Genomic DNA, 18719 nt, shown 5'->3' with positions numbered 1-18719 from the left:
GATGAAGAGTTATGGAAATCTTGTGTGTTCTACTACAGACTTCAACATACAGAGCTGGCTCTCAAGTATGTTTTGTTTTTTCTTATTGTAATTTTTATATGTCTGTCTTCGTAAAATTATCCATGTTCATTCATTTGAAACTCAATACTCTATCTTTGCCTTCTTCTTGTTGTTGTTGTTGGGGTTTTTTTTGGTTTTTCTATTGTTTATTTTTTATTTTTTATTTTTTATTTTTTGTTTTTTTTTTTTCCTTTTGTTTTTAATATTTAGTTAAAGTGAGACATCGAGATTGTTATGAAAAATGCCGTGAACCAAGAACGCAATCAAGAAACACGACAAAAAAGTAAACACACACCACATCAAGAACACAAAGATTTACGTGATTAGGCGTAAAGCCTACGTCTATCGTGAAAGGAAATTATAAGTTTCAGCCCCTAAACCCTCTCTCTTACTCTCTAAAGTGCGGCTTTCAGTTTTCTCTCATACCTTACTCCAAACCCTAAAATCCCTTATACATTACACTATAAGAAAGTTCTAGAACTAGGTCCACAACCCACAAGAGAAATAAACTGGTCAATTTTTTTTGCCACAACTTCACAAAGAGATCATGATAGCACCTTTGCTTAAAGTCACATTTCAGATTTAAAGTTTATTTAGTGAGTTCTTATTGTTCATGCTAGCATATTCAATGAGAGAATGACTGGTGGAGGAGGAGAGGAACGGAGAGGAGAAAGGACTGAGGAGGAAGAGAAAATGGAGTCCCCAAGTCTAAGGCGTGGGGATAAGAAAAAAAGTCAGAACCAGAACCGAAACCCCCTACTCGCAAGTGGTGAGGGTATTTCTACACATGTCTGCATGTATGGCCTAGAACACATGAAATGCATCCTTTATGGAATGTCTTGGTCATTTCTGGGATATGGGTTGGGTAGTTAGAGCCTAGTGTCCTTGTTGGACCGTCCCATTTCTTAACAGCTTAAGTTTAAGGTTTTGCGGCAATTTATAGTCTAACAAGTTATCAAGATTTTTGTTTCAGAAGGTTTTGGGTTCAAGTCTCCGTATATGCATTTGTTCCCCAATTTGGTGTGCAAGATTGCCCGTGATTTCAATTTGGTTTATTTGCCTTCCTATGTGCAAGATGGGGTTAAGCATTTGGAGCAGATTGTGATTCTCACATTTGATTATTAAAAACATATTAAAATTTCAAATTTTTTCTTTAAGAAATAATTTCTAATTAAAAAATCATGATTTTTTCAATGCTTAGTCTCTTTAGTCTCTTTACTTTCACGTCGTGAAAATTATTGATTTCATGCTTCTTGTTTATTTGTTCTCTGGACGAAATTTACTTTTGTCATTATTCAGATATGTAAAGCGTTCATTATAATTAATATCTTTTACATCTCACATGTGGACCGTCAATCCAAACACTGCTGCAACATACATCAATGTGCCAATGATGGAGGAAGGCTTGGGAAATGTGTATGTTGCCCTCAGATATCTCCATAAAGCTCTAAAATGTAATCAAAGGTTGCTGAGCCCAGACCATATCCAGTATTTTTTTTTTTTTTTCTTTTTTTTTTTGGCAAACAAGCAACATTACATAGAAACATAAAATAAATCAGCCTTAGCCAACTCAATTACAGATGAAGGCGCATGCTCTAACACCATATCAGGATGGCGAAGGTTCTTTGAAATATTTGCAACCGCATGAGCAACAGAATTACCTTCCCGAAAAATATGCGAAATGCTCACCTCGTTAAACCAACTCATGCTTCTTTGATATCAAAAATCAAAGTTGAGAGCTCTTTCGGAGGAGTCACAGCACCCAAAACTGCATCAACCACCAATTTTGCATCACATTCCACCCAAATACATTGGAACCCCAGATAATTGGCCCACCATAAAGCCTGACGCACACAATGAGCCTTAGCACAAGTTGCAGATAAAGCAAAAAAATGATTTCAAAGTAACCACATCACTTATAGACCCGGCTGAATCCCTGAACACAACTCCACCACCCGCGGCTCGTGACCTTTTACAAAACCAGGCATCAACATTACACTTGATCCAACCATCCGTCGAAGGCTTCCATAACTTCTGAGGATGCAAAAATTGAAAATCAGTATGTAATCGACCTCTCCGATTTTGAGCTTCCATAAATTCTGAAAAGCAGGAACAAGCTATCGCTGCCACTTGCCAAGGATCTTTTTGTCTCTGCTCAAAACAAAAAGAATTACGCTCTTTCCACAATGCCCAAGCACAGAAAGAAGCTAAGCCCATCCGTTGAACACGCAGTTCTTTCGATAGCGATCCAGAAGCCAAACTCTTCCACCATCCCGCAAAAGATGTAATTTTCACACCACAAAAATCCAAATGAATGGGAGAAATAAAATAGGACACCAAATGTGTATTTGATAGTGGGATGAGACAATAAAATAGGACTGTCTTAGAACATGGATTTTCTTGCCCTAGTTTATGAAATGGAATATCTTGTGCCGCATAGGCATAAACTGCAAAATGTGGTCCGACTGAGGTTGGCTCGATTATTAATTCTGTTGAAATTTAATAATTTAATTTCAAGTGCAAGAGGGTCTCTTTTCAACCTATCGTGTGTAATTAATAAGGTGTCACCTTTATAACAATGCAGTAGTCTTCATCTTAGAAAAGCTTTTTTTTCTTTCCCATAAGTAAACTTGTTATATAGCAATCAATTATATGAAAGCATAACACCAGGTTTTTCCTACATGTGTGGATTTTGTCTAGAAATATCCAACCATAAGTTGACTGTTTGGATGATGTCATTCCTCAGGATGTTGCTTGGTTCATTTGTTTGGTTTATCCCAGTTTTTTTTTTTTTTTTTTTGCCCTTTGTATGTGGCTAAGTTTCTTTTTACTTGTGGAATGGCACAAAAAGTATTGTCCATTTGATTTTGTTCGTGGGCTATGCCCTCCAGTGTTGGCTGCTTATCGTATTGTTGGTAGCTGCTACGACAAACGCCATGAACCAAGAACACAAGCAAGAAACAAAAAAGTAAACACACACCACACAAATAACACAAGAATTAAAGTGGTTTGATGTAAAGCCAACGTCCATGGTGAAAATCCAATGAAAGATTTTACCATACGAAAAAATAAGAGATTACAAGTTTCAGCCTCCAAAACCCCCTCTCTCAGTCTCCAAACTGTGGCTTTCAGTTTTTTCTCAATCCACACTCTAAACCCTGAATGCCCTTACATGTTAGGGTACAAGAGAGTCCTAAAACCCAGTCCATGACCTGCAAGAGAAAAAAAAAAAAAACACGTCGCAAAGAGAAGGTTTTCAGCGCCTAGATATCCCTAAAGAAAGATCAGTGATGTAACTAGTCCTTGGAAGGTAAAAATGAAGCAAACAACCTCAATTTGGTTCTGCAGGCCGATCTTAAGGCCCATATGTGAGCCTTCCCACAAACCTCATCTATCATTTGTGGCTAAACAGATAAGGGTTTACCATAGGCCACATACCCAGGTCCATTACATCCTGAAGGGGGGTGGTGAACAACAATAGCTTGTGAGCAGCTGAGATTTACGGCATAGAATTTCAGCTCACGCATGCATGGGAGAGTTCCTGTATAAGCAAACATTCCCTCCCATTTAAAAGTAAGAAAAAGTTGGTCTTTATTTTATCATATATGGTACTACAAACAAGAAGAGAAGGTTTTCTCATTCATGAAAAGAAGAATATTTTAGGGCAACCCCTACCTCAGTTGGAATGAAAATCCACAAGAAACAAAGGTTGTGGACTTTAGGACAACCCCGACCTCAATTGGAATGAAAATCCCAATTACCACCGAAATGGAATCGCCTCAAAATTTTCTGTCCACAAAACAGATTTTTCAGCTTGACACTTTCAACTTTGAAAATTCATAAAAAGTTCAATTCTCATCCAAATTGAATAAATCCTAAGTCAATTGAAACTTTAAATACTATAATTTGAAAATATCAATTTAGTTTAACAAAATCTTTTCCCCATTGAAACAGTTTTGACACAAAACTTCGAATCCAATTCTGCCCAGAAACAGATTTTCAGCCTATAACTTTCAACTTTGAAAATTCATGAAAAATTCAATTCTTACCCAAATTGACTGAATCCAAAGGCAATTGAAAGTTTAAAGACCTAAGTTTGAAATTATAATTTTACTTTACCAAAATACCTCACCATTTGAAGCAGTTTTGATGAGAAAAATCAGAGAAATTCCGCCTCCAAAACAGAATTTCCAGCAAACTGACTCCAACTTCAGAACTTCATAGTAAATTCATTGTTTAACCAATTTGTGTGCAACCGAGTCTCAATGGAAGATAAACGACTATATTATCATAATATCAATTCATCTCTACAAGATAAATTTCGAATTTACATGAATTTTGGGCAGAACATCAGCATGTAATTGCTGTCAAAAAATTTCAGAATGCACAAAAGTTCAATTCTGTTTTTCAAGCAAGTAACAACTCAATTAAAGAGATAAAATTCACCAAATGTAAAGGTTGTGAGGTTTAGGACAATCCTACCTCAAAAGGAGCCTTAGATCTTGCTAGACTACCCAAAAGCCACACCAAGGAAGGATTAAAGCCACAAAATTTAGAAGAAAATGAAGAACACCCTTTAAAATACAAGCACCACCTTTCCTCTTTAAAACCCCCTTTTGAAACCCAAACAGTGAGAAAATATTTGCAACCTTTATATCAAAAGGAAGTCCAAGTTCACAGGAACAACTTTTATTCCCAAAGCCCCCTCAAATTCCTTACACAAGTACCTCAAATTTATATGTAAAAGAAGTGACTATGGAGAGACAAGAAAAGAGAGCCGAAGGAAACTACAAGGAATAAAATACAAGTCTGCAGAATTCCTTCTAATCTCTATACATGTATATGCCACCTACATGCATGGGTGTCAAGCCACAAAATGGTCAAAAGTATGACCTCCTACAATGACCACAAGGCCCTCCAACATTCTGTAAATACCTTCTATGCCATTTGCATAGTAAAAGTCCCCCATGCCCCTCCATATCATACCAAATACCAAGTATGTTATTTACATAATTAAAAGTCAATAATACCCCTAATGAAATAATCAAAAGACCTCCCACATATTTAATTTAAATAAAGGAAATGATACTAATCTCAACAACAAAATAAAATTGCAATAAATATGAGAAGTCCGAAAAATACAAAAGTGCAAGTCATCACACTAATTGTGTTTTATTTAGTTACAATATTAAATATTATGTGACAAAAGCCTATGCATTATGCCATTATCAGTATTCCTTAACATTAATTCACCTTTACCTTTGCTTCTTCATTTGTTATGTTTCACAGTACTAAAAGTAATGTTTACTTTTAGGAGTTGATATTACTGAGTGACACAACCACTCTTTGATCAGCTTTCAAGTAAAAACTCAAACCAACCAACTGTGCTTGCATATTTCGAATCCTCTTATATCATCTTTATTAATGTAGTCAACTAATTAATTCACCAAAATTTTAACGATATGTATCATTTAAGTTCCAGATAATGGAATATCACTCCTTAAACTTTCTCAGCACTAGAAACCCGAATCAATTATTTCATTATATGTGTTCTAGAGTGTTTTAAATTGTATGAAAATGGCAGTTTTAGTCACTAATATCACTCTCATTGCAGTCAGTGGCATAGCCACAAAGGGACAAGTGGGGGCAGTTTTATATGGAAATTTTTTTATATTTATATAATTGTCCCCTTTAAAATTTGACAATCCACGTATATATACTATATATATATATATAACCAAAAGCCTTTAAAATTTGACAGTGTACGTATATATACTATATATATATAACTAAAATCTCATTCACGGTAATCTATCAGATAATATAATATTTATTTTCACTTTCCCAAAATATTATATTCTTTTCCACTTTCCAAATAATAATAATAATAATAATTTTATTAAGATATTCTATCATACTTTTGACTTTACACAAACAAATAGATTATTTTCATTACATTTTCAGTCTTCAAACATTTTCCACAATCCAAACAAAGTAAGCGGAATTACCAGTAGACAGAGACTCAATGTAGTGCAACAGACAGGTAATTTGATATATATTTTTTATCATCTAAATTTTACTATTATTATTTGATATTATAATTTTAATTAGATAAATTATTCGTTATTATTATCAAAATTATTTTAGAACTTACTGTTTTTTCAAATTTTAGTTTGTGTAATTGTGTTATTAATTATTATTCTCTAAATAAAACTTAGAAAAAAATTTTTTTTTTTTTTTTGCAGCCCAAATTAATGAAATCACATATTCAACTCTATCAAAATTTCTGATGGATTGAATTATCTTGTTATAACTTATAAGGTTAGATTTGATTATCATGGTTTTTTATTTTTTTTATTTTTTTACATATGTGATATATTAGAACAATTAGGTAACGTAGTTATTTTCTTTTTCATATCTTATTTTTGATTCATTGAATTTAAATTTTTTGTAGTATATTTAACTCAATGAATTAAATTTTGAAACAACAATGAATAATGTGAAAAATCGTTGTGAATAAACTGAATAGAAATATTATGAATCAATGTTTTAATTTTTACATATACTGTTTTACTAAAAATTATATATATATATATATATATATATATATATATATATATATATTTATTGCTATTAAATATTGCCCCTATTGAAGGAAATTTCTGGCTAACACTGCATCGATGGCGAAGGCATGCCCATCATAAGGGAGGATAATACAACCTACACAGTCAAGGTTGGGCTGAAATCTGCTGTGTTTAAGCTCTTTGGAGGTAATAAATTATTTACTAAGTTTTTGTTTTTTTTTTTAATAATTATTTTAAAGTTTTATTTTCTAACTTTCCAATTACTATTCTTGGATTGCATTGCAGACTTGCAGTTACTTTGTTAGTGACAAATACGGTAGTTAATTGCCTGACGGTCATTGGACATCCTTATAAATTCAGGCTGGTATGTTAAAAAATTTAAATTTAAACATTCACTAATTAAAACCGGTTTTAATTCAAGCATCTAATTACCTAACCTATAATTTTTATTTATTTTTTTTTTTTCAAGGGACTGCATTTCATTTTGGAGTTGGATGGTGATGCTCAGCATTCCAATATAGAGTGTGCATGGACATTCAAAATCTTCCGATCAGTTTTCCATTTGTGATACCAGCTCCCGTGGCAGACCTGATGAATTCGGCTAGGGAAGAAGATATTTTTTGGGTATTTCTTACCAAGGAATTAAAGAAACCAGTGGGGGTCAAATTCTAGTGGGACCAGCAGTTGCCAACTTTAGTTTTAATTAAATCTCACAATTGGAGGCAGTAAATTATTAACTTATTAGAACATGCTACTTGATTATAATTTAATTAGTAGGCTTAATTTTTGTTAAATTTCAGCTTGAATTTCAAACTCTACTTGGTATATTTCAGTGTTTGCATGTTATATTTATGGTGTTGATATGATGGTATTAGACAATGTTATTAATGTTATGTTTGGGTGCATCGAATTTAAAATTTAGTTCAAAAATCGAATTGAATCAATCCCACCATTGTTTAGTGTCATGCCCCGCCTTAAAAGTTATAGCACGCATATACCATGCAGGGATGATGATATGAATAGTTTTTATAGCAATACATTCTAAAATTCTCATGAATTTAAAATTTAGTTCAAAAATCGAATTGAATCAATCCCACCATTCTTCAGTGTCATGCCCCGCCTTAAAAGTTATAGCACGCATATACCATATAGGGACGATGATATGGATAGTTTTTATAGCAATACATTCTAAAATTCTCATGAGTTATATACCCCTGAGTTATATAGACTTGTGTATTATTATCTAAAATATTTTAATAGTAACCTTGTAACCATCCTAGATATATTTTAGAGTATTCTATAACAAATCTCTCACCATTAGATAGGCTACATGTGTACAGGCACAGACCCAGCAGGTGACTAGGGGCAGATGCTCCCCTGAATTTTTAATATTTTTATTTTATACCCTAATTTTTTAAAATTTTATGAAAATGGCCCCCTAAAATTACAATTCGCCCCTACTGGATTCTTTTTTTTAGCTTTTATACATCAAATTTTGATAATTTATGAAGATGCCCCACTAGAATTATAATTTGCCCCACTGATTTTTTTTTTCCTTTTCATTTTATACTTTAAAATTTATGAAAAAAAACCTTATTAAAATTACAAAAATGAACCCATCATATAATTTTGTACCCACAAATTAAAAAGCTGCCCCCCTCACAAAATTTTTTGGATCCGTCATTGCATGTGTACAGATTATGGTTGATTATAAAGGACTTGTCCTATTTATTTAATTGCCACCACCACAAAGCAATTCTATTGGAAACTGAAATTCAGTCCTCACCATCCGAAACTGGAAACTGTAATTCAGTCCTCAAGAATTCATCAAGAAAATATCAAGAATTCTTGATTATTCTCAAGAATTCTTGATTATTCTCAAGAAATCATCAAGAAGTACGTGAGAAATGAAACTAAACAGTAAACACATAAAGAAGAAAAGGTAAATTCAATAAGAAAATGGTACGAGTTACCTTGTGTGTTCATCATGTCAACACCATCTTTGACGTAGATTGTAGTCATCCTAATGCAAAGTTCATGAACTCTGGACTTGTAATGGAGCAGAAGCTCTTGAACATTTACCCGAACTCGACCCGGCCTCGACAATAGAAAGCTTCCGAAGGAATCGGAAACTCGGTGTAGCCGTCAGTCCACGAAATCCCACAAAACCCTCATAATTGCATTCCATGTGTTGTATGAAGAAATTTGCAGTGATGCCATGGAGCTTCCAAGAAAAAAAAGACAGTCAGAGAGACTTGTTTGAAGTCTCTGTTCCATCTATTTATACACCTTATGCATGCACTGATTCAAAATTTATGTAACGGTTATAATTTAAATTTTAACCCAGATTTCTAGTTTTAAATTCTAGTTATGTGTTTTTTTTTTTTTTTTTTTTTTCGGTAAATCAGTATATAATCAAAAAAGTGAGATGTACAGGGCTCACCAACAAGCCCAAAAAAAGCAGCCCAAAAGCAGCAAGAACAAAACATCAGGCCCACACAAGAGACCAAACCCAAGAGCCCCAAACAAGGCCCAAAAGGAACAAATTCTAGTTATGTTCTATCTTCTAAATGGAGAGATTTTTTCTTAAAATATTTGTTACTACTACCACCACCCTCACCACCAATGCCTTCCACCACCTACATCATTGCCGCCTTCCACCACCACCGTACCACTAGCACCGCGACTCCCTTCCACCATCATCAAAAGAAATAGTTAGTAATGCAAAATGAAGTGAAAATATATATATATATATATATTAGAGAGAGAGAAGATGGAATGATAAGTTGCATAATATAAAAGAAAGTTGTAAAGAAAAAATATTTTTCGTAATTAAATTTTATTCAAAAATTATTTTAATTTTTGAAAATAAAAAAAATTAATTACTTTAATTTCACTTTGTGAAAATATGTCATTGTTACTTTAATGAAATATTAAAAGAAATATATATCATTTTAACAAAACAAAACACAATTAGCATGAACAAATTAAATGAATGCTAAGAAAAATATTTAATTTTTTAACTAAATAAAACACAATTGGTAGGAACTAAAATAGAGAAGTACGTGCTAAGAAAAAATATAATATTTTGCTACACACAACAAATTAGCTAGTAGGAACAAATTATAAAAGTGCTTTAATAACTTATACAAGAAATAGTTATAAGAATATAAAAAAATTTAAAAAAATTTCCAAAATATCCTTATGTTCTAAGTCCAAAAACTACCACTGTGAAAGTTTAGTTCACAAGATATTAAGTGATGTGTTTTAATGTTATAGTCTCTAATTATTATTATTATTATTATTTTTTTTTTTTCCAATTGGTACTCACACACACACATGTTTCCGCTGAAGTTCAAATCCCTTACCTTCTAAAGTAGGGGCAAGATTCAATTCTCTTTAGTGATAAATATGGGCCAGTGAGTTTTTGCCTAGAAAAAAAAAAAAAAAATTTCCCAGTAGGATACTAAGCATGTAGTTAATTTGATTATCCCCTTGGTTTTTTTATGTGCGCAACTTGGTAATATGTTGCTTTACTTGCTTGAAATGAAAAATGAAGTATTAATGCATGCATGTGTATTGAAGAGCTAAGTTTGTTCAATATTGCTAATATACACTTCATGAAAAAATATGTGGCATAGATATAAGGTGTCACTTTAGGATTCCATTTTCTAAGTACCATGGCCAAAATCAACTCCGGACTCCATCATCTCTTCTTGTCATTTTTCCTCACACTTCCTCATATCTTTTTTTTGAAAAAAAGCTACGAGCTATCTTGAAATAAATAATTGTTTCACTATATATAGTATGGAACTAAATATTTCTTTCAATGGTGACCGGTGAGAGTTAACAATGAATTTTAGCACCCCTTTGCCCCAAAAGAAATGTATAACAAGTTACATGAATAGGAAGTTTTTGAATGCCAATAACAGTTAACAAGTTCGATGCAACTTGGGCCGGGTTGGACCTGCCCAACCCAAAGTTTGTTTGGTTTGGGCTTCATACCACAAAGATAGGGTTGGGTTGGGTTCAGGTTTAAAATTTTCAGTCCAAATTATTTTTGAGAAATTACATTAGGGCCTGTTTGGTATGCGCTTTGTTTTTCGCTAAAACAAAAACAATGTTTTTGTTGTAGAAATATTTTGAAAAAAAAATCGGAAACACGTTTGGAACGATATTTTGTTGTGGAAATGTCGGGAACAGAAACATGCACAGTTATGGTTTTGGGCCATAAACAGTTGTCAAAATAAGAAAAAAAATATTTTTTTGGTATATTTTGGTTTTGGACCATTATTCACGAAGTGTTTTAGTACTGTGTAAAATAAAATAAGGACGCACTAAACATGTTTTTGTTGCCAAAATTGACGTTATAGCAGTCCAAAAACAAAAACAATAGAAACAAAACGCATGGCAAATGAGGCCTTAACATCTCCCAATTTTGGTTTTCTGCTACAGATTCTGCTTTCTTCAGTCAAACTCTAAGTAGACATCACTTGAACAAAATCCTGTAAAATGGCAACCTTTTGCCTTTGTTAGAGTTAAATATGGTAAAAGATAAAAAAAAAGTTCTCAATTATGAAAATAATAATAATAGTAGGACGAATATAGTGCAACAAGATATTTGAAAAGGCTGTACTTTGAATAGTTCTTGTTAGAAAAAAATTAGATTTCGGTGAACAATTTTTTTATAAAAATAAAAACAAGATGGACGGTAACCTCAAGAAAAAATAAATATTAACTAATTTTTATTTTATTTTATTGTAAAAATAATTGTCAATAAATGATTATTTAAAGTTTAATGTCTTAAATAGCATATTAAAGTCCTAAAGGATTGCCGAGTGGGGGTCCAGTGACAACGACAAACTAGATACAACTTACACTTGGACTAACATCTAACAATATCCAATTGGGAAAAAAAAAAATTTCCAACAATATGCCAAATAGTTCATGGTGAAAACACAAGCAAAATGTACGTTAATAAAAACAAACATATGGGTTGAGAAAAGGATAAATAGATGAAAATTACTCATTTTTTGGACAGTGACACCCCTCTTTTGAAATTCCATCGAAACAAGGCTTTAAGTCATATAAAAAAACAAAATTACCCCTCAATATTAAATTTAGATATATTACAAAATATCAGACCTTGCAAAATGACACAATGGCCCTTATTCATTTTTTTTTTCTTATTCTCTTCCTATTACACTGTTCACACCATCTATGCCTCATTTGTCCAAGTTATTAGGGAAGAATAGTCTACAATACAAACTACTTACTAGCTCCTCATCTTTTTGACAAATTAATTTAGATCTTTGGCGATGGCGCTCTCTTAAGAGGTCCTGTAATCTGTTGAGATCATTTCCAAGAAGAAGTTGTGCTAATTCAGGATCCGTTTGTAAGTACAGAATAACATTTGTAGTGTCAAACGAAGTTGCAAGCTACGGGTAAGAAAAATATTTAGATCAATAACAAGATGGTACAGTGATGGAAACCTTAATTTAAGTAAAGCATGTCATGGTACCAACAAACAACAAATCAATGGAATATTAGAAAATATTATCGCTGCAGATAAGTATATGCTTCCAATGACATGAGATGGCAAAAGAGGAAGAGAAGTATATCATTTTCCTTCAAAGCATCAAAATTCATTGCCCACAATGTTCAATTGCAAAATTCCATATATAAAATTAACAAACTACATGTCTCTTATGACCCATATATTTTCATGCTTCAATTTGATATTCTATTGTCATGTATATATCAGACTAATCAGTATATATGTTTTTTGATATATGTGACTCTAATTGATTTCATGTATTGATGATGACATAAAATTTGCACCCGCCTTAAAAACACATATTTTTCAAAAAGATATTCTATTGATTTCAATTTGATACTCTAATTGGTTACCAGACATGACTGATACAGATGGTGAAATCGACATACTTAAACACATATTTCTCAAAAAGAAAGCTCTCATTGTTTTTCATGACGTAAATAACTAGATAGGCTATCTCACAGCTGTTGCAGGGTTTCTTTTAGCCATTAAAATAAAAAGGGTTTGTTTCTAGTTGACAAATAGAGGTGCAAATGGTCGGTCTCGACTTGCAAGAGCTAGAAAAGTGTTCGAACTTAGATTCAGGATCATCATGCGAGCTGGAATCAAACTCAAAATCTATCGAGGAACATTTTGAATATCAATATACATACATACAGAAAGAAAGGGGGAAGGGTTTGGGTTTAGGTTTGATCCAAAGGTATTTAAGTCAATTAAAATATCAATTTTATATCAAATGGCAATAAAGTCAATTCACTATTGTCAGGGTCTCTTTGTCCATTTTTCAAACTTGAAGAGGTGTCATTGTCCAAAAAATAAGTAACTTTCACCTGTGTGTCCTTTTGCCAAACGTCAGGGGTGTGGTTGTACTTTACCCAAACATATGCTACTTACTCAAAAGTACACCAAGTTGGGCAATCTTTGAATATCAAATTTTCATTACATATGCAACCCTAATATATGATGTTGATGTTGAAGACGTTAGGTGCAAAGGGGTGATTAATTGTGACCACAATCGTTAACGGAAAGTTAAATGCGGACAATATTGTGTCGGATAGGGTAAGAATTGTTACAAATGGTATCAAAGATAGAATCCAATTGACAGGCTACGAGTGTCACGATCCCACATTATCTCAAGAATGTGAAAGGAAAGTTCAATATGTAGGTTCAACACCCTTCTATAATCGTTAATCGTGCTTAATTATACTAGAGTGTTGATGTGCCGTCCAGATTTAGTTTCAAATTTTAGTTCCTGAGTGGAGTTTGCATTTCAAAGTCGAACATTTTGATCCTTTTTGTTATGTTGTGATTTAGGTAATGTGTGATGACCTTGAATTTTTCAACCAAGTGTGTCTTGAATTTTTCAAAAAATGCGAAAGCAAAACATATAATGAAAGTCAAAAGGTGTGCTTAGGCACATATTACATATTTAGAACAAAAATACAAGTTTTGTCATATAAGACTACAAAAGGGCATTTCATGCTAACATTTGCATGAAATGAAACTTAAAGCTACAAGTCATCCAAAGCAAAGGAAATCTCCAAGTCTTAAATCCCGTACCTGAAAAATGACCCCAGTAACTTTGGGGTGAGTAACATAAAGTTACTCGTAGGAGATGAGCATGCATCGACCTAGCATTTTACAATTATATCACCTTAAGGTGAAACGTGTAAAAGGGCTCATGCCACCTAACGTCTATGTCAAAATGAGACTCAGGGAGCATCCTAAGCTACATGAGTATAAATCAACATGAATCATGATATATATACATATATGAAACAAATCAAGGTTGGGATAATCCAAAAAACACGATAAGAAGGATACTTGAATATAGATCAACATGAATCGCATTATCAATACAATTTAGCAAGGTTTAGAATAATCCATACAACACGACAAGAAAGATGCTTGAATGCAAGGATCACAATATCAATGCAGTTAACATGATTGGAACATTCCAGGTAACAAGACACGAATAATACATGAATCAAGAATAATGCATAATATCTATGCAATTAAACAAGATTAGAGCATTTCATATAACACGACAAGTTTGAAATCTTCAAGGAATAACAATTTGAAATTTAAAGAGTGAAATCAACCAATGTGGATACTCAGATATCGCCAAGATTAAAACCGTACTCTTGGGATCACTTTAGGGCTACTAACCCATGGGTACCTTCCCCTAGTGCGCACTATAGTGTAGGGAGCTTTCTATCTCCCATACTAGAACCAAGTCCTAGCCACGTCAATTCTTGATTGATATCCAGTTCCAAAATCAACAAGTTGTATAAGTCAAAATAGTATCAAGATACAAGTAATGCATTAAACCACATTCCATACATAACCAAGATTTTGAAACACACAAGTCATGCCCTAAGTTCTCAATTATGATGGCATGTGAAATGTCAAAAAATTATAGTATGCATCTACATAGACTACAAACTAGAATACATTGCACGTAAAATTCATTGATGTAAATATACCACTAATATAACATACATGATTTAATTATTTGTCTAGTCATACATGAATAATTTAATCACTCCAAAACAATTGTGCAAGTTCATTAAACACATTAATGAAATCAAGTTATAAGAAGTTTAGATACATGATAAAAAGCTAACAGCCCCATGAAATACAAATCCGATTCATAAGTTTAACAAAAGTTCAATACCAAAACATAATTGACTCGATGGAAGCATAAAAATGGAATTTACTCAACTTAAATGATTAAATTCTCAAGACCACAAGGTAGCTCTAAATATCCCACGAACAAGATATGTCAAGGACAAGTTTAATATCATGCTACAAGTCATATACATGGTTCAACACATACATGGTTCAGCAATACATGGTTCAACACTTACATGGTTCAGCACATACATGGTTCGGCTCATACATGGTTCAGCATTTACGTGGTTCAGCACTTACATGGTTCAGCACATACATGGTTCAGCAATACATGGTTCAGCAGATACATGGTTCAACACGTACATAGTTCAGCACATACATGGTTTAGCAGTTATATGGTTCAGCACATACTTGGTTCGGCACATACATAGTTCAGCACATACATGGTTAAGCGTTATGACGTTTTGACGTTCTGACCTACATGGTCAAGCGTTATGACGTTCTGATCCACATGGTCAAGCGTTATAATGTTCTGACTTTCAGCACATACGTGGTTAAGTGTTATGATGTTCTGACGTTCTGACCTACATTGTCAAGCGTTATGACGTTCTGACCTACATGGTCAAGCGTTATAACGTTCAGCACATACATGGTTAAGCGTTATGACATTCTGACGTTCTGACCTACATGGTCAAGTGTTATGACGTTCTGACCTATATGGTCAAGCATTCTGATTGCTGAATGATGAAACAAAAAGCAACAATTTGCCGAACGACAAAACAGAAAGCAAGTTTAAGACTAACCTTTAAGGCTATACATGCATTCCAAATGATCCGGAACAAGTTTAAAACATATTTGTGAACTTTAAAATTTATGGCTCTTTGCCTCATGTTATACATACAAAATGAATGTCAAAAGGTGTAATTTAATATGATGCCATATGTGTAAACCAAGTTATAACCAACCGGGAGAATCAAATCTCATACAAGAAAAAAATAAATAATAAAGTTTCTAAATTTGATATCAAGGCATGTGAATAAGTTGTATAAGTATCAATAGCATGCAAAACATGAAGAATATAAACCTATAACATCCCTTACCTTAATTTGAGATGAAAATCTCAAAAGCCACCAAAATGAAACCGCTCCGAATCCGATAAAACTTCGGAGTTTTGTCGGGGACAACACGATGAACATGAACCCCAAAGAAGCCCCATCAAAAACACAACTTGACTTCAAACCCGAACTCAAGGAATGGTCAAAACGAGATTCCAATCGGTAGAATCGAAGGCTTCGCCAAGGTGAACATAAAACACTAAGGCACTACGGCGTTTCACTAAAGGGAGAGGCTCAAAAGAGGAGAGAGAAGGTGGCAGCCATGGCTGCCATGGAATTCGGCCAAGAGAGAGGAGAGAGAGAGAAAGAAAAAAAAAAAAAAAAAAAAAAATCTGATTTTTCTTTCTAAGACCCCCTATTTATAGGAAAAACCCTAAAAGTGCCCCGAAAGGGTCCCGCCGGGCCCGGAAAAGTGGAATCTGAGCAGATGCTCTCAAACGGCGAAACTTCTTGAACAAAAAAGAACCAAAATGAGAAAATATGAGCAACGGAAGAAACGGCATCGAAAACTAAGTCCCGAGCAAAGAGATATGCCCCGAACAAGTTCGGCGGCAACCGGAGTCAGAAATCCCTAAAACTAAGGGAAACGACCGGGAGGAAATTCTAAGTGTTCATGAGTTGACGAAAAGTGAAAATGAATCCCGTACGAGGATCCAGGCTCAAAACGAGGTATTTTTGCAATAACTTTTGTTAATTGCACAATGGCCACTCCAAAAATGTTTAACTGCAAAGCTGGCCCAAAATGAAAATATCTACCAAAAGATATTTTCTTAAAAACTCCTAAAATAAAATATCTTCAAAAGATATTTATGAAAAACACTGCAAGAAAAGAAAAAGATTCTGAGGAACTATACATCCATGCCATATGGACACCTAGAGCAATCAGAGTACTTTTTTACAAAAGTAAAGATACGTATTTCGTGGAAACCACATAGAATGAAGATACGTGAAGTCAAAAACCAATTCCAAGCATGAAAAGTGAGGTTGTGCCAAAAAAAGTGACCAACAGGGAAAAAGACAAAATAGAGAAAAGAACAAAAAATGAATAGTGTCGAAAAAATGAAAATGTGAAAATGACTCGGTCCTTAAAAGAAATTGTCAATCCAAACGAAATAGTTTTGGAAACCATTTCAAGGCACTCGAGACGACACTAAGTGATGAAAAACCGAACTCGGAAAAGAAAATTAAACGGAAAAAAATTTATTCGTAAAATTTGAGAAAAAGGAAATGGAGGAAAATGACCAGGTCATTACATAATGTCCTTTGGTTTTGGGTCACTTTTTGTAAGCTTGGTTTATGCCATGTTCCTTGGGCTGAACTGGTGTTGACTTTGTTTTTGTTGCATTGTATGCCTTGGCAATGCCCCTTATACTTAGGGCGGACCTAGAACTTTAGGTAAGGGGAAAAAGACTGAAATTTTATAATAATTTCACGAGGGGCATTAGCAATAATTTTAAAGGTACACAGTGAAAAAATGAAAAAATAGCATGGTATATCTCCCCTCCCCCCACCACTTGCTAATAGGTTTAGCCCTAGTTGTATTAATGTACAATTTTTCATTTTTGCTATTTAATCCTTACTTATGGAAAATAATAATAAAATAAAATATCGGGTGACCAAGTTACCCCACTGACAAGAAACAGGTGTCACGATCTCACATCGCCTAAAAATGTGAAGCTTGAAGAGGTCCTATGGTTTTGTCATATGCCTCAATATTATAGTATTTTAAGGCACAACAACTCACCTTTATTATAACCTTCTAATATATATATATATATATATATATATATATATATATATATATATATATATATATGGACAACACTTGAGTCCTTCCCTTCGAAGATAAAGTTTATACTCTCAGCTGATGTTGTCCAATACAATTCAGACACATGTATAAAATTTTAAAATTTTTAAAAATAATCCTTACCTATTTCTTACTTGAGTCTAATACGATTGTTTCTATACCAACAATCGTGATTCTTTTGTTGAATAGGGAAGGAATAGAAGTTTAAAATATTATATAGAAATTTGATGTTAACCTATATTTGAATAGAATTTTTCTAGTATATTTATTTCTGGTCAGAGTTAGTTTTTCTAGTAGATCTATCTTTGATCAGAGTTAGATTTATCTTTTGTATCCCTCCAAGCTCCCAACACCATTAATTGATAGAGCTAACAATTTTTTTTTTATTTTTTTATTTTTTATATTTTTTGTCCTTTCTCTCATTGGTGAAAAATATGGAAAAAGAAATATTAAAAGTTTGCGAATATTGCAAATTCAGATTGGTGCAATTTTGTATCATTTATGTTAGTTTGTATATTGTTTTACGTATTGAATAAAAGTTGAGTATTTGATTGATGTAGATAGAATAGGGTTTAAGATGGAGGTTGGGTATGGAGATTCTGGGAGAGGGAGGTGGGGGAGGGAGAGAGAGAGTCATGCTAAAAAAAGGATTCTAAAAATTTAAATACGGAAAGAAAAATAAAAAAAATAAAATTTGGGTTTAGGTTTAACAAGTAAAAAGTTGGATAATAACCATTATTAAATATTTTAAAATTTTGGACATGTGTCTAAATTGTGTTGGGTTAGGAGAATAAAGTTCATCCTCCTATGGGAGGACCCAAGTATTGTCCTATTTCCTCTCTCTTCTTCCATATCGCTATCACTCTATTTTTTCCACCTCTTACACCATATCTTCTAACTATGGCCATCTCCACCTCTTACACACCTCCCCTCTTAACCTCCTACCACCACCTCTATTTCCA

General features: G+C 33.3%; 1 protein-coding gene and 1 long non-coding RNA gene across 3 annotated transcripts; both read right to left on the bottom strand.

Annotated features, from left to right (window-relative positions):
* Positions 1-1763: 1763 nt before the first annotated feature.
* On the bottom strand, positions 1764-2277 carry LOC132300945 (uncharacterized). The gene is made up of 2 exons (XM_059798249.1): positions 1969-2277; positions 1764-1904 (listed from the first exon to the last, which is right to left on the bottom strand). The coding sequence occupies exons 1-2, from the start codon at positions 2275-2277 to the stop codon at positions 1764-1766; spliced, it is 450 nt and encodes a 149-aa protein (XP_059654232.1).
* Positions 2278-2684: 407 nt separating this feature from the next.
* On the bottom strand, positions 2685-4852 carry LOC132298599 (uncharacterized). 2 transcript variants are annotated; one of them, XR_009479911.1, is made up of 4 exons: positions 4543-4852; positions 3736-3849; positions 3391-3601; positions 2685-3272 (listed from the first exon to the last, which is right to left on the bottom strand). It is a non-coding gene; the product is annotated as an uncharacterized LOC132298599 (long non-coding RNA). The 2 variants fall into 2 exon arrangements; XR_009479910.1 differs by having other exon boundaries at positions 2685-3601.
* Between the last annotated feature and the right edge of the window lie 13867 nt (positions 4853-18719).

Source organism: Cornus florida, unplaced genomic scaffold, assembly GCF_030987335.1.
Source record: "Cornus florida cultivar Cherokee Brave unplaced genomic scaffold, ASM3098733v1 CherokeeBrave_3.0.0_Hap2_Chr03, whole genome shotgun sequence".
Taxonomy (NCBI): Eukaryota; Viridiplantae; Streptophyta; class Magnoliopsida; order Cornales; family Cornaceae; genus Cornus; species Cornus florida.
This window is presented reverse-complemented; position numbering and strand designations above follow the sequence as displayed.